General features: G+C 38.5%; 1 protein-coding gene across 1 annotated transcript; it reads right to left on the reverse strand.

Moving 5' to 3' along the window:
• Nucleotides 1-1,001: 1,001 nt before the first annotated feature.
• SOSTDC1 (sclerostin domain containing 1) lies at nt 1,002-4,922 on the reverse strand. Its single transcript, XM_009680816.2, is given in 4 exon segments — nt 1,002-2,329; nt 4,586-4,795; nt 4,798-4,855; nt 4,858-4,922. Coding segments are annotated over 4 exon segments (732 nt in total). The 5' UTR covers nt 4,906-4,922; the 3' UTR covers nt 1,002-1,913.
• Nucleotides 4,923-22,814: the final 17,892 nt, after the last annotated feature.

A 22,814-nucleotide genomic window follows, 5' to 3' on the forward strand; every position in this document is an offset into this window, starting at 1 on the left:
TGATTCATCTCTGGTCTTATCATTCTGATATTTTCATGATCACAGAACCAGACTTCAAACAACTGGATTATTAATTTGATTTTTTTAACTATACCAACGTTGCATTGCCTTAAAATGCAAAAACATTATCTTCTTACATACACAGATTTTTAAGAGTATTCTTGAAAGTCACATTGAAGAAAAATTGTTTAAGTTTTGTTGGTAAAATTTAGAATTCAGTAAGTCAAGTGGTAGCATTGATTTTCAAACAGTTTTCCATTAACAACCAAGGAAGCTCTCTGCCAAAAACTTCATGATGAACTTTTTGAAATCAAAATGCAAGATGGAATGAGAAAAGGAGAAGAAAGTCAAAGAGAACTTATGACACATGTTATTAGGCAAGATTTTTCATTACTCTCTCCTTTGATAATATTTTCTTTGTGTCAATGGGGTGTAAAAGACAATCATTTAAGAACAGCAGAGTGCTGTAGTGAAATCTTTCCCATAGTATTTCAATGTAGTCTGAAAGCTTAAGAACAAATGATTCCTGGACTATGTGTTGAAAAGTAGATTACTTACTATATATTTCCTGATATAGCCTATAATAAGCTGTGGATAATGTGCAGGACTCTACAGGCTTTATGGGAAAGATTAAACTGAATGTTATTTTTATCGTAAGTCTTTGACTTGATGATCACTTAAAAAAGAAAAAAAAAAAAAAAGAAAAAAAAAGTGTTTTACTAGCTTGTAAAACTTCCCAAATATACACTTCTTCTGCAATGTACAATTTGAGAATTGTTAAATATGAACTTGGTTTGGACCATTAATAAGCTCCATCTGTTAAATAGTCATATAAGATTTCTACAACCAAAAAGGATCCACAGGAAGATTATTTTTATGCTAAATGTTGTGGCTAGATTTTTTTTAAACCATATGATGTTCTCCTGCTTTTTAAGATTCAGTGTTGTGACTCATTAAAATGTGTTAATTTTCATACATAGAGCTAGACAATACTTTTTTTTAGCAGTGTTTATTTCTGTTAAAAAAAAAAAAGAAACCAATGAATTTGAAAGAAAGTCATATCTGTCTTTTGATTGCACACTTTTAAACAAAAATAATACAAAGTGGAGCATGGATAAAACAATTTTTTTGTTGTTACTTCAGAATAACACCTAAGTCTACAAATGTTCAAAGTGGAAATATACATACTAAGAATGCTAAGACATATATTTTTACATTATCTACAAAACGTATGTTCTAATCCAGCTACAAATCATAGGAAAATATTTTGATACATGAGAAAAGCTATAAACATAAGAACATTTTGGAGGGAAATAACACACACACAAGCTCATTAAATAATTACAACAACAAATAAATAGTTCGTTCAGCTTTACTTTTCAATTGCTGCCATGCATATTTTAATTTTTGGTATACTGAGATAACAAGAGAAAGGTCAGCATGCAAGGCATTTTTTTCTTAGAATGCATCTGAAAGCAGATACTAGATGTTGTATTTTTAAGCTGTTGTCAGAAGTTCATAAAACAAGACACAGAAGGCAATAGATGTGATAGTTAATTGTTCTCATGAAAACACACAACAAAGCTTCTTTTTACAAAATACACTTCAGTGAATATTCACGGCAACTTCTCTTTGCCTCCATGCCTGGAGAAATTGGAGGAGTTTAAAGGGTGGATTTGGAAAGCTTGTGTTATTCCCCATCTATTCCCCCATTTGGAAAATGACCAAAAAGGTCCATATGCCGAGAATGCTCCTTCTGATTTTGGTCAAAGCAACAAGTGTATAGCGTCAACTGAGAACACAGCAATGGCAGACTTGTCTTTAAGCAGTCAGATCTGTAAAGCAGGTGGTTACAGGTGAATTCAGTTTTGACAGGAGGAGAGGGAGGTGAGAGAGGAAAGAATGTCTGACTTCTAACTTGTACTGTGTTTGCTGGATTTACTGGCTCTTTTTCTCTCTTTATGGTGCTGGACAGGCTTTGCTTGAGAGGTTCCCTCAAAGTTGTGGCTGGACTCGTTGTGCTGCCTGGTGTATCGCTTGCACTTGCAGGCTGTGACCACAGTTATTTTGTAGGTTCTTATACTTCCATCCTGGCACTGAAGCTGGATCCTCTGGGTGCGAGTTTTGTCATTGACGCATCTCCACTCTTGCGAGCTCCGCCTGCTCCAGTACTTGGTTCCATAACCTCCACCAATCCAGTTGGGGAGCAGTGGCAAAGGGAGGCATTCACCAGCACACACCAGCTCTTTCAGAGGATTGATGCTGGTGCACTGGCCGTCTGAAATGTACTTGGTGGATCTCAGTTCCCGACAGCCAACTTGAACACGATCTGCAGAATGCACAGAACAATGAACACTGAGATTCAGAAGGAAAACATTTTCTTAACCAGTCATTGTCACATTAACAAGCTATGTTTTGCAGAATGTAAAGTAGGCAGTAATTTTTACAGGACATCTTTTTACTCATGTGTCCCCAACATGAGGGCTTCAAGCACTGATGGTATCTCTGGGTATTACCACAGCATAAAGTAATCAACGATATGCACTTCAGCAGTTGTGGTGGAGAAGGCAATTTTATTCTGTATGCTTTTTCTCAAGGACATACCTTTTAGAAAAGAAAAAAATGCCCCAAGGGAAGAAATGTTTCCTGCTTGTTCTTAGTCTAGGGAACTTGCTCTGCAATGTTTACAACAATTATATGGGATCAATAGCAAGGGAGAAAACAGTACTTTAAAATAGTTTCCAAACACTTTCCGAAAGGAATTTAAAAACTGTATTTTTTCCCATTCCACAGTTACAGTGGATGGAGTCTCCCGTGAACACTACTGCGCTGCACACAGATATTGTAGAAGTGATAACAACTACAGTTACTAGAGAATGATGTTCTGCATGCCAAGTTTGAATGATTAGCAATAACAAACTCAGAGTCGCCGTTTTGCCCTCAGGGCAACATCATCTTTGTATTTGTAGTAATCTTTATATTATATATAACATAGAGGATCCTGCAAATTCTCTCAGGCAACTGATATAGAATCAAAATGCAGAGCTTCTAATGCAGGCATGTTTGTACCCGTCTGTATGTGCAGCTCTACACCCTGCAATAAACACAACTGTTTATTTCAGTAATTACACTTTGAAATAAACGCCCACAGTGCGCTTAATTTTAATAAGCAATCTTTACTGGCCATGCTCTCTCTCTTTCTGAAGGACAATTACAGTGCAGATTCTACACACAATGCAATTAACTAACGCCTTTAAAATAGAAGTAATTACTAGAAACATTTTCGAGTGAATCATAAAAGGCTTTGAAGGTACATCTACATATCACAGCTACAGGCTGCCTCTCTTTCTACTTGGACTTTTTGGAAGTGAGTTCTGAACAAACACTGAGTTAAGATTACAGCTTCACCCTGGCCCTTGTGCCTCTAAGACGGGCAGTCAAGAGGCACTGTAAATCTGCAGGCTGATCTGAGCGATTGTTTACAGAAGGACTGGTGTCCCATCTGACTTGCAGAAAAGATTCAAGTCTGCCTTCCTGCAGCTGCACTCAGAAATGTACCTGGAAGCAGCTGGTCACAGATTCGAGTTTGTCTCTCCTCCTGTTTTTCTATATATCCTGGCTCAACTTTTCTCTAGTGACAGCTCATTGACAATGAATACCTACTGGGCTGCTCCAGTAATCTCATAACGATGAGATGTTTCCTGTGCACTTAAACCCTTAGCATTCATACGAGCTGACACACCTGGCTTAGCTGAAAGGTATCCGTGTCACTTTTTGCCTTCACTTTCCAGGGATGATGCTATTTTTATCGAGTCGTTGTGGGTGGGTTTGTGTGTGTGTGCATGCGTGTGTGTGTGTGTCTATCTGAATTTCTTTCATTGTAAGGATGCGGGCAGGGGAGGGAACAGATAAAGTCAGCAGACGGTTTCCAGATCCCCGTGTGTCTGACACATATACATAAAACCCGCCAGGAAAAGACTAGATATAAAAAGGCATGTTAGAGCAGAGATCATAGGTAAATTATGAGCTGGTGTGTTTACTTTAGCTGGAGGTGTTAAGCAGGTAAGTCTATAGCAGGAATGAAAACTAAACAGCGGGAACAAAATTCAGTTTTTTATTGCATTTGAAAAGTAGCCCAGATACCTCGCGTGCCCACAGTGGCAGGGTGAGCTAAGAAAGCAGGCACTCTGGAAACGCCTCTCAATCCTTTTCCTTTATCGCAGTGTCCCTGCTGGATAACCAGCATCAGCCCCGGTGTTCCTGGCTGAACCTGCCGCAGGAAGTAACCTGCCCGAGGGAGCCGGTCCTACCGGGCGCGCCCGGGGTCCGCTCGACGAGGCAGACCAGAGCCGGGGGCCGGCACCTTTCCCTGGCCCCCGCTTTCCTGGAGGCGCTATCTCCCTTTAGCCCTGCGCTCAGCGGAGCGAAGCGCGCTACAGCGGGGCGCTGCCGCTCCGGCCGGGGGCTCCGCTGCCGGGGCCGGGGGGCTCCGCTCCGCTCCCCGCGCCGGGACCGGGAGGGGACCCCGCCGCCCGAGGGCAGGGGCTGCGGCAGGCGCTGGGGAGGGCCCCGGTAGGATACTCACTGTTACGGTCGGATCCAGCGCTGGCATAGTGCCTGCCTCCATTCCTGGCTTGATTCAACGTGCTATTACTGCTTGGGCTCGCTGGAGCAGGTTTAACGACGTGTGAATAAAGTATCTCCGTGGCATCATTCTTGAAAGCCAAGTAGCTTTTCGTGAAGATGCAAGCTAGGAGAAAGCCATAGAAGTGAATGGCAGGGAGAAGCATGGTTGTTCAGTCTCTGTCTGACAGAGCTGGGTGAAATCTTTTTCTTCTGCTTCTTCTTGGTAACTCTGAAATTGCTCTTGAAGGTTTCCCTTATATATTCAGAGAGGTTTGGCATTCATTCAGGTGTGAAGTTGTGAATAGCTTCAGAATGAAAACCCACAAAAGGGGTGGGTTCCCTACATGAGCCTGCGAAGACCTTTTGCCAATAGGAGAGAAGGCTGCAGTGAAGGAGGAGTTAGACGCACTAATTGCAGGAGTCCTACTTGGGGCTTTTGAGGGTATCAGAAAACTTTTAGGAAACACACAGCAGCACGCGGGCTGAGACCTAGAGGCTGCGGGCTCTGCCCTGCCGCTCCGTATGGCCCTGCATGCCTGGCATTTTTGTGTGATGTGACTAACACAGAGTGTCAGAATGAGTCTCTCTTGCTCCTGTTGTTACGCAGTTACTTCTCCGCTTCTCTGATGCGCCTTTGGGAAAACTCACCAGCTCTGTAAGGATGCAAACAGTCGTAGAACTTACAGAAAACTGCAAGTTGCATGAATGCTATCCGCTATATACCAAGACCGTTTGCAAAAAATATACTGTGAATAATTTAAAGTTGCCTCCAGATACTTTAAATTATGCAGCTTTGATCAACAAGGAGCACTGCTAGATAAACTGCTTTTTTAGGGGAATATTCTCTCCCTGGTGTACAGAGAGTTACAAGTACATATTTCTGTGTCACCATGCATAAAAAGCAAGTCCTCTAGGCTCCTTAGTACAAACAGATCCATATTCATAGCCTCTCACTACGCTCATTTAGCAAACCATAGTTTTTTTAGATTTGTACATTGCCTAGAGCATTATTTTATTTTAAATGCATTATTTCATGTAATGAAGAAAACAAAGAGGAAAGAACAGTCCTTATTCTGACATATTGTTTTACTGTGTCCCACATTTATTTGATTTTCCATAGAATTACATAAACTACGTTCCAAACCCAAATGCTAGTGTAAATTGAGATCCTGTCAGTAGGCTAATGCTTGTTTGCATCAGTGTTGAGTATGCTCTATAGATTTTCATTATAAATAAAACAGCAGTGATCTGCTTTGAAAGCTATAGTGTCTTAATTAACAGGAAACTTTTTCCCTGGGAGAAAGCACAGCCACATAGGAGGCCACATCATGTAAAGATCCGACTTTAATCTCAGTTATACCATGTGCAACTGAATTGATAACTATGGAGTCACTTGGATTTCATTACTTGCAGTAGTGAAAAAAGGACTGGAATACAAATTATTTACTTCTAACGTTAGGGTTAAAATCCTAATGATTCAGAAGGCAAGTTTTTTTCATCCCAGTCCCAAATAGACATTTGTCATTATCAGCAACACTTTTCTCTTGCATCATTAAGAAAGTTACCATGGATTTCAGCAGGAGTAAAGACAGAGTCACTATCAGTACCTAACTGATAGCCTTTGCTTAAAAGACATGGGAATAACAGGAGTGTTGCAAGGTGAAGTGAGTTTCACTCGCCGGTGGCAGAGCTGTCTGTGGGGAAGAGTTCAGTGCCTGCATCTATTATGACTAGCCCAACCCAGTTCTGGAATAACAAGAATGTTGCAAGGCAGAGCGAGACTTTTCAGCGGAGTAGTGTGTGGAGGAGTGGGATCAATGCTAACCCCTGCCAGAGCTCCAACTTTCACTCTTATGTGACATCTTTTTTAACCACAAAAGGAAAGATGTAAATTTTACCTTCCCTTTAAAATCAGGTAGAAAAGGGAAGTTTCCTTAAGCAAATTATTGAACAAGATTACCATTAATAGACAACTATTAATATTTGAGCAATTTTTTCTTCAGCAGCTAATCAAAGGTCTACATTGCCTATGTTCAAGTCCCACTTCATTTTCTATCATATTCACAGATTATACAGAGATTCACACATTTCACCTTCCTCTGCAGTTCAGTCTCTGTGCTAAGCTGACCCAAGATAATTTAAAACATGAAGGCCTTTTTCCTGCTATCCACCATACCTAAGTAAGGGAAGCTCTTCCTAGTAGCAGAATTTTTCCCATATTATATGAGACTCAGGAAACTTTCCTTGAGAGCTGTTTCCTTTCAAAAAAAGGCACATAATCTTCTTACAAGGAAAATGTAGGGACCTTGAATTGTCTATAGGATTGAGTCTGCAAGGAGCTCAACCTTTTCAGCTTTCAATGAAAGCTGAAAAACATCCTTTCAAATTTGGGCTATATGAAACCATTAAGTTTGTCACATACCTTTCCCAGTCTTATGATGTAAAGAAGGAAGACCTCAAAAGAAGCCTCTTACAGCCTATATAAACGGAAAGTTCAGTCCTGAATTTGTCATAGGCAAGGTAATACAGATTATGTCCTTTCTCTGTACACTGTAGACATTATTTTAGTTACATTTGCATTTTTCACTTATTACAACTGCATGAAAATCTTACGATTTCTGTTCTTCAGTCAGTACATTCAGCATCCCTGCTTCGAAAAGTAACCAGGCTTCTGAGGAGTCTGCCAGTTAATTTGACCTACACTTTCTTTTGTCAAACCTAGAGTTTACAGTCTTTCACTTTTTTTAAACTTTACCTGAAAGAGATTTGAGGTGAGACAGGGGAACGTGATGCTGGTCAGTAATCTGATTATTCTTTCTGAACGAAGCTCGCAATCAAAGGTGTTCTTCAATACTTAACTCAGAACGGGTTCCCGGGCTTAAATTAAGTTTTGCTATCTTTGGTCAGATGATTGGGACAAGTTATTGAAGATGAAGGCTATAAGTTATCCACTCCTCTGTAGCCTCAAGAATAGGCTATCACAATGTATTGTCTGTCATTATTCCGGCTAGATTCAATGGGTTGTGTAGAACATTGCTTTGTGCTTAATCCGTAATATTGGTCATAAGGAATATATTACACAAGGCCTTTGAAGTCTATATCGGCTTCCTTTTCGCCTCTGGGCATAACTCAGGATGTTCTTATTGATCCATAAAATCCTATATGCTTGGAGTGCTAGGTAATAAATTCTCTCTCCTTTATCTGCCATTACGATGCTTAAGATCAGCCAGGGCGTACTGCCTATATGAGGTTGAGCGTTCCATACGGGCATAAGAGGCTGGATTTCACTGCTCCTACTGAGCCGTAAGAGAGCCGCTCTGTCGTTTGGCCCAGTGCACTCTGTTGTTCATTCAGATCCTTGAAAGACTTGTCTTGGAGACATGGAAACTTCTTGACTGTGGAGAAGACACAGGGAAGAAATCTATTAACCTGATTAAAAGTTTGTACATGTGCCCAGGGATAAAGTGCTACATTACAAGAATCTTAAGACAGCTGCATAAAAAGATTGAGCTGAAGCTTGTAACTACATGGTCTTTTCACCTTAACTGTTTCTTGTATCTTAACAGCCTTCCTTCTGAATGTTGTGGTAAATGATATCCACAGTTGTCCACTCCTTAAATCTTGCTTTCTCTGTTTTCTGTGATGGAAAACCACATGCTTCTCTCAATATGTGCAGAATAATACAATATATATGTTCTGTAAAGGTCTCAAAAGAGAATTCCCTTCTTCATAGATGACTCCGCAGTCATTTATAAGCCTGTCAGGTCCATCCTCCATGTTTCTTAGGCACTATAATGATGTCCAAAGGGCAGAACAAACACACCCGTCTAGCAGCGCAGAATAGCCACAGGGAAAAGAAGGGTATGCACTGACAAGTACAAATGACTGCCAGGGAGCCTGGTCTTTGCAACCCACATGATCACAGAACATGCATAAAATAAGATGGAATTCCCAATATCCTTGTTCATAAAACTTAGGCCTGTCCAGTTTTAAAAAGGACAGGAAAAGGCCTGATTTTGAATGAAGGCTGCATGGAGAGAACGGTGCAAAATTCATTTTAATATATTTTATTGTTAGTCCCAAAGAGAAGACCATTAGAGCACTGGACTTCTGACTTGTTTCCAAAGACAAATACTTTGAGACTAAGTACTGGTTCAGATAAGTGACTGCAAAAAAGAGACTGACATTTATTACTTTGCACCTTAAAACAGAAATGACTGTTAGGCTATTTTCTGTTAAGCAATAAGCATATTAGTAATGTACTTCAAAGCAGCATAAAATGTGATTTGGAGCATGATAAGAGAGCTTGTCTGAAAGTGAGGTAAAATTGTAATAAACGTAACTGTTGAGAACTTGTAAGCTGTTGTGCAACAAGTTAGCATAACTTGAAAGCTCATATAGAAAACTCATTAGAGAAACAAAGTACCCCTCCACGCACACAAATTCTCAAACTACAGATTTTTTGAATACTGAATTTTTTCTAAATTAAGTGGCACTTTTTAATTTTCTCAGTAAATTATATAGGAGAGATTAAACAGAAAACATAATATATATTTTCATTAGTGAAAATGACTAATTTGTTCTGATTTATGTCTTCTTCCTTTCCCCAAGATTTTTGCACTTCAGTTTTATTTTTTTCTACTTTCTCTTACACATGATGTAGGTAGATTAATTGGGGTCAGGCTTTAGCTTCAGAGGAAGCAATTTATCACTTTTATCAAAAAAGGCATTAAATAGACTGGAAAAGGGAAATTATTTGTGTTTATTTTGAAATTCTAGGAAAATCTACTGTCGATAAGAACTCTCTGCACTAATTATAATTGCCACCTCTTCTTCAGTAGGATTGCAGTAGGATTTTACGAACAGATTGAAAACAATGGTGTGGCTCATTATTCACCATCCAAACCATGTCTTATGATTTTCTGCATATGTTAAAAAAGACAGAGAAACAGAACAAGGTTTTACAGGTGAAAAACTGTGAGAACAACAGCTTGTTCTGTTATGGGGTAACATTTTTGTAAATGCTTAAGTGGCATGGAAATGCAATAGTCATCTTTTTAAAGAGAGTTGGAGCAATAAACAAGAATTCTTTTTAATACACAGACATTGAAATCAATCAGACTTTTGTATCTACATACTTTCTAAAAAGTTGCCCTAAGGAGTGAGAGTCACATTGATTTTCAGTGAGCCAGTCACTTAAACGCTTTTGAAAATTTTACCCTCGGGTTAAAATTCTGAAACTCCTACTCAACAGTAAGCAGGCAAAGACCCATCAGCATGCCCCCGTTGCAAATAAAATAGAAACTGAGCAAAGGTTTTGAAGTCTGTCCTGTTTCTTTACATGTAATTAACTGAACTCTTAATATATCACTATGTTTCAGCAAACTGCTTTGTGTTTCTAATTACGTGGTCTGAAATGATTACAGTGCATTTAAAAAATGCACACTCTACAACAAACCAGCTAAGAAAATCTGGCATAGTTTCAGGATTTCCTAAGCAAACACTTGCCAAACCTGTTGTTAGATCCAAAGTCATAATTTAAAAACAAGCCTACAAGGTATCTGGAAGAAGATCCTTCTTTCCTTCCTTCACCTCTACCACCCACTCCCTTACAAGGAAATTGCTTTACCTTATCAAAACAGAACAGTTACTGACATTTGTCTCCTGGTAAGAAACCTATCCCTACTACGTTCAGATTTTGGACTGGGCTACTGCATATTTGTTCCTGTTAAACAAAAGAAGTTACCTTCACAAAGAATGTAAATGGCCAAATTCGTCAATCAGATAAATATGCACAACTCCTACTGAAATTAAGGAAGTACCTGAGGGCAAAACCTGGCCCCAAATTAGAATTTTAATAATTGTAACACTGTGTAATCCTTTCCCTGCCAAAAGGCAGAAATGCTCTGTCCTGCAAAACAGATTCACAGACTTTCCTCACATTCAGTATCAGGGTTTCACTCGTAACATATGAGTCAGAATATAACTGAAGAAAACAAACAAAAATGCCGCAAAGTATACAATTTATATATACATCTTATTTTATTAAAATGAACTCATACAGAAGTATGGTGCCTTTGTACAGTACTGAAAATCTCTATTGCTTGTGCATGTAGGAACTGCTGTAACCCAGCAAATGCTTCCACATTGTCATCCTCAGCACCGTTTCAAACAAGGGGAACCTTAATTAACATGAAGAGATGTCCCTCTTTCAAAAGATCTATGAGACTATAATTTTGGCACATCAGTTTCCACATCCAGTTACTCTTACTTCCATCCTACCTGAAATTAGTTTCAGCTAGCTAGCTCTCTTTTAAATCTCAAACTGTTTAATGCAGTGAATGAATGAGTCAGACTGAAATAAATTAAGATACAGAGCTAAGTATCACCTGCCTACACAAACATTACAACCCATTCCAGGTATCCTTTCCAGCAGTCTTAACTGTCTTGAATTCACATGTGAAAGAAAATGTGGCAAATAGATGATAGATCCCTGCCAATGGAAGAACTGCTTACTGGAATGCTCTAGTATATTTCTTAAAACAAGAAAATTACATTTTTACCAAACCAAAGTACGACTACAGTACACCCCTAACTAATGTAGTTGCAAAATAGATACTGAGACTCAAGTTCCCAAAATCTTAGGGACAAGTGCTTAACAAGTTTTCAGGCTTTTTTGCAATGTAAATTCTTTGCTGTTGCTGTTAACTCACTTACATAAATATACAGAAACACGTGTATACAGTTTGGCGAGGAGTCTGAAAAATGCTATTGCCATGAAGTTGAGAGATAGGAATGAATAGTCAGTACATTCCATCCATTCTCTAGGTTGTATGTAAAATTTAATTTCAAAACACTTCAGGGAAGAACAGAGAATAAAAATTCTTTGCAGCAGTAGGTGTCAAGATTTCAAAATCTTTTTTCAATTCAGGTCAGGAAAAAATCCTAACGTTTTGGAGATTCCTTATGGAAGAAATTTCAGATGAAAATGGAAATTGTTTCAGATGTTACTACTCAGTTTGGACTTTTTCTTTGATTAATCTTGACTCTCTGCATTTAATATAATGGCAATCCTGCCTTGAGCATGATATTAGGTTTTAAAGGGTTAATTATCTTCTCTTATCTAAGATTCAAACTCTTTCAGGGTACCTTCATGGTAATAAACAAATATTAGCCGTACTTGCTTAATCATAGAGTTTTAGGCAAGTCTGAAGGGTAGTAGGATTTCAGTTTTCAGCTAATGTTCCGTAAAACTATATGATCACAACAGATTAGCACATAGAATTAAAACGTAGTCAAAGTAGTAGGGTTACAAAACAACTTAACAATGAGGCAGTTATCAGCAGAGATAATCAGCAATGATAAGTTTTAATCTGTTACTTTTCCAAAGATTATACTTTTTCTATACAGTTAATAACTGACCACAACAGTAGTTCTTGTCACTATCGTCCATCATGTCAGTGGCAAGAAACTGAGTGTGCTCCATAACACAAGTGTAACCCCATATTCAAAACCTTGTCACTGTTTATGTCTGTAATCTTCAGATAATGAAGACATTAATTTTCCAGTGCAAAACATGGTTGTTGTACGATACATTTTTTTGGGACTTCAGTCTTAAGTCTTTTTTGGAATCACAGACTGGTTTAAATGACATATAAACAGCATTCAAAAAAGGAAATGTCAGGACAGTCCGTCTGTTCATTTGGCCTTTCTGCAGTTCTTCAAAGCTTTTCGTAGGGTTCCTTTTCTAAAATGTATCCTCACATGGAAATGTTACACAAATAAAGCTTTCATAACTGTCAACATCTGAATTTGCTTTTCAGGAGGCATATTTCCAGCAAATTTTCACTCTGAGAAAAGCCAGAATACTGTCTTCGCTTCTGGTAGCTTTTATCCAAAATGCAGCTCTCGTGTCATGCATAGTTGCTTGCCTGCTTAGAGCAACATAACAATTTGTACTGCAAATAAAAAAATCCTGCAGGTGAAAATTACTGGCATGATTATTCCGTGATGGTAGCCAGATTTGTCTCCTGGAAGTTCAGGAGATGCGTGCTTCCTTTTCAGGGCAGGACATAGCAGGTCGCTTTTGTATAAATGGCCAGTAAAAGATGGCATTTTGCTATGTGCCTTTAACTTTCAAAACTTCTGATTTTCTCCTGAGTTGCTACCCTCTGGGAGGGGTACCATCACTAAACCCTGCCTTCCACCTCCCTCCAGAGCATTTTGCATCACGAGCACACATTTTCATTCACCGGCTGGGTAGCCGAACGCCATTAGCGTTCCATACCGACTCCCCTGTACTTTTTCCATCCAAACTCTGGCAAGCTGTTGGAGTGTAAGAGGTGTGGTAATGACTGCCTTGCATTTCCATGTCTGTCCATCAGGAAGACGACAGGAAGCACCTCCAGCAATGAGCAGAGGGGACAGAGTACTGCAGGGCATCTCTCCAGAGATTTCACGCATAGTTGAAGCCTGTGAGAAGAAATTAATTCAAGAGAGGAAAATGAGTACTGAGATACTTATTAAGGCTGTGAACTTGCACAATGTCAGGAAAAGCTAGTAGATCAGGAGGCAATTTTGGGACAAATTTCATAAGATCAGTGTTCTGAGGAAATACTGCTAACTAGTAGGTAGCAGTGCATTTTGCACCCATTCCTTCAAAAATGAGTGGAAAAGGTTTTAATAGTTTTTATGGCAAATGTAAAGTACCTGTTGCTGCAGAGCTCCTCACAATATAGTAAAGAACTGTACCTGTGCGTGTTTTTTGGGTTTTTTTTTTTGAAGGAATGCTTAAACATTCATTCTGCTGCTGGATATACAAGAATTTCAGCATAATTCCTGTTTTATAGGTGTAAGGAATTTAAATGCTGTTATATCTTAAATGCCTATATGAACTTTTTGATGGTGCCAACTATACCCTATATCCAGCTTTATATCTGCTTCTTACATGAACTGTACAGCATTTACAGATGTGGCATGATATAAATTGTGCCTAGAATAGATATTTTCTAAAAGTAATATGGAGAACATAAAAGAGGGATATCTTACCCAGAATAAAATATTTTGTTCCGGGCAACCCAGTACATAATTCTTGTCGACACTCAGTATCATTATAAGATCGGTTAAAAAAGCACTAAAATTGTGCTACTGGAACTAATTTACTCAATAAGCCTTTTAATGACTTTCTCTGTTCTTAAATGAAGTGAGGAAAGTGGTTGTTTTATTACTATTCATTTAGTCAACAAGTATAAATAAAAATGAATGAATGATAGTTACTTAGGGCAGAGGTATATATGGCCATAAAATACTTCTTTTCATTTTACACTCTAGAAAGTGTATGCTGTCAAGAATATTTCAGTATTTGGAAAAAAAAACTGTTTAAGACAGATCGTTTGTTTTATCATTTGTTTTATAAATAGCCAGGAGGAAGAGCAATACAGGCTTTTGCTACAGCATTAACTTTTTTTAAGGGTCTAATTCAAACGTCATTGAAGTCAATGGAAACCTTTCAATTGTCTTAAAGGGAATTGGGTGTAGAGCCTCCATGCAATACAACAATCACAAAGAAACTTGCTGGCAGTGTTCCTATAGTCTTTGTTCATAGTACACACATTAAATTAACTTAGAACAGCTGTCCAGTAGGTGGCATATGAGATCTCATAGTCCAAAACATAAATAAAGCAATGGCATGTTACCAACATACCGATGGCATGTACCACCAACATGGGATAATGATCTTTCACCAGACTAAAAGACTGATATGAGCCATAACTGTCTATATGTAGAAACCAGTATGGTCTTTTTACTAGCTTTTATTTGATTAGCTTTATTATAGTCTCATTTCCATGTTAAAAAGGGCTCATCATATTTATGAATATCATATCTAATTTATCCATCTTGTTAAAAGTAGTTTACATTTTTCAGTTTCTCCAGTACTTAAAGTTTATTGCTAATGTCAGCACAGTTGTGCTTATAATTTGGCCGCAGCCCTTTCCAAGTCCTCATTCCAAACACCCGAGGACACTTTCCTCATTCCTCTTGATAGAGGTTAGTCTGCTTGGAGATTGCTAGTGAAAGCATCCCCTCTTTCCCTAAAAGCCCTCTCCCCCTCCAATATGTATTGTTTCCTATGGACATTCAGCACTGAAACCCCAAATTCAATCTCCTGCTGTATGCAGCAATGTCGTGGTAAGAAAACTGGAGGCTTCCTTGAAAGGTAGACTCGGAGAGCCTCTGGTCCTCTTCCAGTCATCTTTGTATTATTAACTGCTCATTATTTTGATACAGTAGGTAATGTAACAAACAGTCACTTAATACCGCACCACCACATAAGACCAAACGTTACTTTGTGAAACGACAATAACTTTAAAATATCTTAATTATCCCCTCCACAAAGATTAAAGGATGGAAGACAGTCTCGGGAATACGGACACTGCTTAATGTAGTTATAGTTGAACGTTACTCCTGGTTATTAAGGTTCTTTTTGGCTAGGGATGTTGCAGGTGATTGAAGTCACCCATTGCTTGCCTTATTACCTTCAGCAAAACATCTGAGGAACACAGAGTCTGCTCGCCAAATCTAGCTTTCTGCTTTATGGCACACATAATCTTTGTACAGTGAAAGTTCAGGCCCTATCTCAAACCCTAAGTGGTGTGGGCTCCATCATCAGGAGATGGCAGCGTACTTGAAAATATCCTATCTCATGACTTCGGGACCGTGACAATGTTTTTCATGTCTAGGATTTCCATCTTTACTGTCAAACACGTATGGCTCTCAGAATAGCCTGAAGACCTAACTCTCCCCTAATTTACACTGTAAGCACTGAAGCTGATATCCAGCCTTTATTTTAGCCTGAGCTCCAGGAGGTGGAAAAACACTTATACTCAAAAACACTGATTGTACTCAGTGGCTTTGTGCGGGCCAAGCTTTTGTTTAGGCAGTCTGACTGGACTGCACCCAGGCAGAATCAATCATAGTCATGGTTCATTGGCTAATATGGGGATGCTGTTTTTTCCTTATAACAGTGTGGATTATTTAACACTAAACTGTGAGTAGGCTATTTGTGGAGTGGAAAATTTGTGGGTCATGTGGCTTAGTGTGCGCATGCCTGCAGTCAAACCCACTTTTCAGCTTGTAGTCTAGACATGGCCTTATGGCTTGGATTTGGAAATACTGAACCTCACAGAGATGAAAGTGGGGTTTAATACCCTGAGGCAGATGGGTTGGAATGTGGAGAAAATGTAATAACACAGGTTACTTTAAAGTCAGAAATATGACTGTGGTCAATCCTGCTCTTTTAAATGAGGAGGGGGGGAATTTCATCTCATCTAAATTTGGCAGGTATAATTCAAGATAAACAGTTTGAATCTCTAGTGACTGTGGTTTGGAAACAAAATTAAGTTTGTAATAAATTTTTGTAAATTTTCTTTCCAAATGATCTGCTAAACACAACTTTCTTCTTGGAGGCAGCTGTAATAATACAACATTTTACATTTAAAAAGTGCTTTTCATCCTGAAAAATCCCAACAGGCTTTGCAAGCTGCATTCATCCACAGTCACCTAAATGTGACTAACCACATGGGGAGCAACAATCATCAGACATGGAAGCAAAACACACACTTTAGGCCACAGAAGTCTTGGCCAAAAGCACTAGACTACAATCCTACGACTATTGGAAGAATTATATCTTTCAAAATCCGCATGAAATGGACGGGACCTTGGATTTTTCAAAACACACTGCTGATTGTAAACTTCATAGTTCAATAATATCTGGGAAGGTGGAATTACTGAAATGATTTAGTTGATACTGGAATAGTAATAGCCAGGGTGCCTTAAAACTATTGCTTAGGCTGTTAGTTAGACCTTCCTTGTCAGATATATCTGGATATTAGTTCTAGCATTCTATGTTGTTACATGCAGATGAGAAAATTGTTAGTGCAAAGCCTTAACGAGGGTACAAACAACCAAAAGCACTTTCCAACAAGAGGGTGACGGACTGAATGTTACTAGCAATTGATTGCCAGAACTGGTATGCTCTTTTAATAACAGAAAATGTTAAATATAGCAAAAATTTAGAAAGAGAAGTACTGCATGCAAGCAACTAATGCAAGTGAAGGTAGTAGGTGGATATTTATGTTAAGATTGTGAGGTTTTTCGTTACAGTGGAAAGAAGATAGAGGACGTAGTGAATGCTCATTTTGTTAGCTTACAAAACTGTCATGTAGCATTGTATTTTGGCATTGTGTATTGAAAGATCCAAAAATGCTTGGTACAAGTTAGAACTCAAATGGACGCTCAGAGTTCCACTGAAATTGTGCATAAATGAGACAGGACCTAGCTTGCTGAAGAGTAGTCGCACCATTCATTGAAAAGTAATTATTTAAGACTGGAAAGAGGATGGAGTTAGTATGTGACATTAGAAATTCTAAATCTAATTGAAACTGAAAATTATATATTTAGACAAATTGTATATTTAGACTAAAGTTTCAACAATGACATTTTAAATTAAAATATATTTCACCAGAAAAAATAGATTATACTGATTCTTGTTTTATGCACTCCATGCAATCTCACTCCTGCCAAAGGGCCAGCCCCTTTTTAGGAATTTTAAGTAAATTATCAATTTAACACTTATGCACAAAGCACAATTCATATGGTACAGGACATAAATCTATATATAAAAAGATATACAATATTTTTAAAGGAGCGTTTTCCTTTTCCCATTCTACTAGTCAACTCTCCTCCATAAACTTTCCGTGTATGAGTTTTGGAAAAATTCTGTGAAGATAGGACCATTTTAGTTTTAAAAGATTGTCATGAGAACAATAGATGTTGTTTCTTGGGATCTGTTGTTCATGAAAACCGATTTTTTCCTTTCCACACAAAGTCTACGAGGCTAACTTGTGTGTTGCTCTGTGCCACACGCTGTCAAGTCTTTTATACAGTTTTGTTTCAAGGACAACTTTTTAGAAAAACAAAAGGAAGGTACTCCGTCTCTTTTTTTTTGTGAGCGGATTGCAAACCTTTCTTGTTCCTGTGGTTGTACTTGCAGGAGAAGCATAAAAAAGCAAAACTAACTTTGACTGAAATCTTTAAAAGAGCCAAAGGAAATCAGCTGCTTACTTCAGTTGGCTCATCCACTGTCTATCAGCCTCACATCTGTCTGAAAATGACAGCTGCTATTCAAGGCACTATGTTTCATTAGACCCAATAATCTGAGATTTTGGAAACCACACAAAAAATGCATAAATTATTCATTCTAAAGACTGCAGATGTGGCAAAATATTTGATACACACAGAAAAAAGTGTTTAAAATTTTATTTATTACTCCTTTTTAATGGGAGAGTACACAGAGGATGGATCCAACTTTGCTGAACTTCTCAAAGCTTTTTTAAACTTTGTATATATTTATACGTATTTTAGGCATTATATACCACGCATCCAGGTACTTATGTATTGAACCTCATAACCTGCGTTTGACTGAAGCCTGTTTCAGAAAGGCATTGAATTCTGAAAGAAGACTTCAGCGGATGTAGAATCCATCTCTTCTCTTACCGACTGGGACGTTCATCCTTGCCACTAAGAATGCTTGTCTTAAGTTTTAAGCTTTCACCTTTGGCCCTGAAAAGGCTTTCTCATCTATAATACTACCCAATGCACACTAGATTTCAGTCATCTCTAGGTTTTCTTTATTTCTTTCTCCTTTATCACTGTTCAGTCTCTCAGACAGTTACCAAGCTACTCAGATGAACACAAAGCAGTTATTTTTGTCTCTGAGAACATGGTATGAAGGTTACTATACACAGAGTACAAAACATCAAGGCATTCATGACAAAAATCTAATTTAAGAACAGTTCTGTCAAATTCTCAACAGTATCAAAGTGAAGAATTCTTTAATAAAAACAAAGTTATATGTGTCCCCAACTTTTAGAAGCTTTGTTTCATCTTGTAAGCAGATTCTCCTGGAAAATTACTTACTTGGGCAGGGGGGAGAAGGGCAGAAACGCAAACCCACTCCCTCCACGTTTTTTGACAGTTATCTGTAATAAAGATTGTACAATAAGAAATGTGCACTTTTCAGTTTGGGTAATGATTTTGCATTGGGTGCTGGCCATTCATATCTCTATACAGTCTAACTCTGCATTTTCTCTAGAAACATCCCACAGTAGGATGGAGGCTCATATGGATGGTCGTTTGATATGAATCGGGGCAAGGTTACATGTTTGAAGGAGTACTGGGGTCATAGACCTAGGTTTTCATCCCCTAGAGTTATATTCCTTCTGTAGTCTGTCCGGGCAAATTCTTGAAACTGCAGAAGGTCTTATAAATTATACTGGTGCCCCACACATGAGCACAGCGCAACACTCTAGGTGCATGCCAAGGAAAAAAGGTTGAATTTTTAAGCCACTGCAGGGTACACATAGCTGCTGCTTATGTTTCATTAGTGCTGCAGTTGTCACGGAGAAATAAAAAATACCTTTCAGTAATAAGCAAGGATTAAATTCAAAGGTTGGAAACTACTTAGAAAAGTGGGGATAGAATATAGTAAATAAGAAGACAGAGCATATTAATAAATAGGGTTCCACATAGCTGCACGCCATTACTAATCAGTTTCATATCATATGATGAGCCTCAACCATTTCACCAGCATCTCACAGCCTAATGATACTGTATTGTATCTCTACACAAACAAAGTAGCACCGTGCAGTTTTACTAAAACTAGCTCAGGTTAACAGCACTTGCACAAGTTCGTTAAAATGGAGTGTTTTGCAGGATGATTTACCCTGACTTTTGCTCTGTTTCTTGTAGTCTGGCATGATTACTTCCTGCTTTTTTTCCTCAGTAGGGATGGTCCCCACCATATCCTCTGTTGATTTAAGGAATGTCGAATCTGAATGCTTACTTTAATTTTTTTCTCCACAGAGCTATATATAGTCTTCAGTTCAACAGTTGTAAATAGTAAGTAGGTTTTCTTACGACTTTTGTACAAATTTATAAGAAAAATAATTTACTCTGTGGCTTTTTCACTTGGTTTCTGAAGGTTTGGGTGATCATAGTTTGCGTGTGGTTGCTGTGTTCCCTCCTCCTGCTCCTTCAGTCTGGCAGATGAAAAGAAGACAAAATTATGAAGTTCCTGCAAGCTGCATGACACAAAGCATCCAGATAGAGGAGATACTACTATTCCCCTGAGAAAAGGCTGTAGCACAACCTCACCTTTTTTTAAACACTCCTGCAGCTGCATAGGGGGGGGCCCATTTTGAATGCCCTCATAGTGGGGAAAACTCCAGCTGGAGTCCACACCCTATTAGGCAATCCATGACTCAAAGACAAATGGAGACAGGGTTCTTCCTTTTTTTCAGTTTGTGTAACTCCGATGTATTTATCATCAGAGGTGCAGCTCTCCATGTGGGAGGTGACTCCTAACGAATCGTGCTGCTGAGAAGTGGCTGGAGCAGAGGAGCAGCACTGACGAAGTGTCTGCCAGGAGAGCGGCTGCTGCACACAGGGCAGGAGCAGAAAGAGGCCGCAGAGCAGTGAAACTGCCTCCTCAGCTGTGCTAGCTCCTTTCTTCTCTGTCCAAAGCAGAGGCTGCAAAGAATACCAGGAGAAGAAACCAGGAGAAGAAACCATGATGATCTTTAAAGTCCACCAAATCAGTCAGGCCTGTGAGCGTGGGATCTCCATGCTATGGCGTCACCATTTCTGTACCCCGACTATGTGTCTTACTTGTCCAGCAGATAAATTCCCTTGTGGCTATAGTTCTTATACTGAAGAAGAAAGATGAAACAGCTGTGGAAAATATCTCAGTGGGAGCAGTGGCAGAGGTGGGGGGGAAGTTTGAAAACGTATGTACTGAGTTATATTAAAATGTTGAGCTCTGTGGTTCCTATTGACTCAACAGATACGGTTAGGCACTTGGTATGATTGAAAATCAGACCACTGATTTAAGAACCAGCTTTAGACTCCTCATTTTTAAAAGTGTTGGCCTAAACATCAAGAATTTATGAAGCATTTTATACAGACAGTCATAAAGCCTATTTCCATGAGCTCTTACAGTCTAGTCAACGGATAAATAACAAAAGACACAGTACAAGAACCACAGATGATATTTTCATTTTCTATTTGCATTTTCTCATCTTACTGTTCTGCTAGTAGAGAACTGCAAGTGATACTGTATACTTTTGTAAATACAGAACCAAATTCCACTCAGATACACACCTGCAGCTCCATTCAGTTAAAAATATACTTAAGTTCTCATCTTGTGGTTTGCCATGAGATTTTTTTTTTAGTCTATCACACTTCCTTTCTCTATTGTTACTACAGACCATATGGGATACCATAAGTGAAAATTCACCAGAATTCTCCATTGTAAGATCTTCCTTTTATGCTGGCTTTTGTCCTGGCAGGAGATAAACCATCTCTTTGGCTTTGTCTGGGACACAGATGAGTATGGGCAACATTTTTCCCCTACCGAGTCATTAATCAAAAGGACCTCTTTTTCCACTTCTTAGTGGTCTCTCTTTTTCAGAATTTTGTCTTTGGCTAGACTGTTGAATATCCTCTATTTATATGAGCCTGACCTTCTCCTAAACCAGCTTGAATAGATTAGTTTAGTGTCAGTATTCTCTAAACTATGCACTTTTTTCTATGCTCTTAATAAAATATAGACACTCAAGTACTTTCTGCCTCCATGGCTCACTGAAAGATGAAAATAGGCAAAATGTAATACAGCAATAAAAGAGCACTTTCTACCCTGTTTTTTTCCAGATATGGCATCTTGATAAAATTTAAAATTTGTCCTAGGACATTCAACTTGAAAATATTTGTGAGATTCAAAAATCCAGTGTTGGTAGCTGCGAAATAGGTGGAGAACAATTCATGATTCTTTCAGGCAGCTCCTAGGCAACATGTTGCGGGACACCATCTGATGGATCTATATGGTTAAAGTAAATTTCTATATTTGCAAACAAGTTCTTTTTTTTTTGTTCTATGAAGTTCACGTTTGCCCAGACATCTTACTGTTTCCCCAGCCTTATCCAGTCTCATACTAAAAGAAAGTTTAAAGTACTATTCTGTTGATAATCCTTTAGAAAGGTAGATTCTAATCTTTAGAAAGTAACCCAGACCATGGAAGACCTTTGCGCTTAAAATACAGAAATGTAATTCATATTCAACATTGATGGTACCCTTGGGTGCATGCCAGCATTGGATTTTAGCATGTGTTTCTGAAGTATTTACTATGCTTTTGTTCCCATCCCGGAGCGGTCTCGAAGCACATGAACTAGGTTCCTTTTGGATGAAAATAAACTACAAGATGTGCTCCAAAAGCATACCTAATGCTCTCCAGCCACACGGTCAGACTAGAAATAACCCTAAGTAAACCTTCCTGAAACATGTGTGGTGTGGACATTAAGCTCTCTGCACTAACTCTTTCATGCCACAAATCCTTTCCTATTAGCCTGCGCTACCTGCTAACGTAAGCATAGTTCATGTGACTCACCTGAACCTACTTGCACAGCATAAAGGCTACCTAGATGGGTTTTGTGAAGCTGAGTGGAAACTTCATTCCATCCAGCAAAGTTTACTTCAAAATGGAAACACAGATGGGGCAGGCTTCTGTATGCTTGAAGACTTGTTACAGGATGCTAAGGTGTATAAAAAATGTAGTAGCTAAGTAAAAGGCCCTGGATCAAACCTTTTCTCCGTAGTTAAACAGAGCCCAGAACAATTCAGTTTCAGAACAGGCTTTCATACTCATTTTTTCTTGATGTGGTAGGATGAATGCTTTGGAGGTTTATGTAGAAGCTGGGTATTTTACTGAATTTCTTCGCATTTGGAAGACAACACTACTGACATGTATGTTATACATTTGCTTGAAAAATGTGTTTTGTTTGTTTTTTTAATATTTCTCATGAAGCAACCAAATAAAAAGATAGAGTATCTCTTCAGAAAGTTAGAAAAAAAAAAAAAAGAAAGAGAAAGAAATGCATCCGTGTATAATTACAGCTGATGTGCTGAAAATTTACTGATCTTTTGTGAGCTCATCCTCAACAAAAGCTCACACAATCAGCCCTTTTTATGCCAGCAAAATGATTTTTATAGTCTGGCCTTTTTACATCATAAATGTAAAAATAAAGTAGCGTGTTACTGATGGGAAATATTATCACCATCAACTATATTTCTAATGA

The sequence above is a fragment of the Struthio camelus genome, chromosome 2 (genome assembly GCF_040807025.1).
Source record: "Struthio camelus isolate bStrCam1 chromosome 2, bStrCam1.hap1, whole genome shotgun sequence".
In the NCBI taxonomy this organism is placed as follows: domain Eukaryota; kingdom Metazoa; phylum Chordata; class Aves; order Struthioniformes; family Struthionidae; genus Struthio; species Struthio camelus.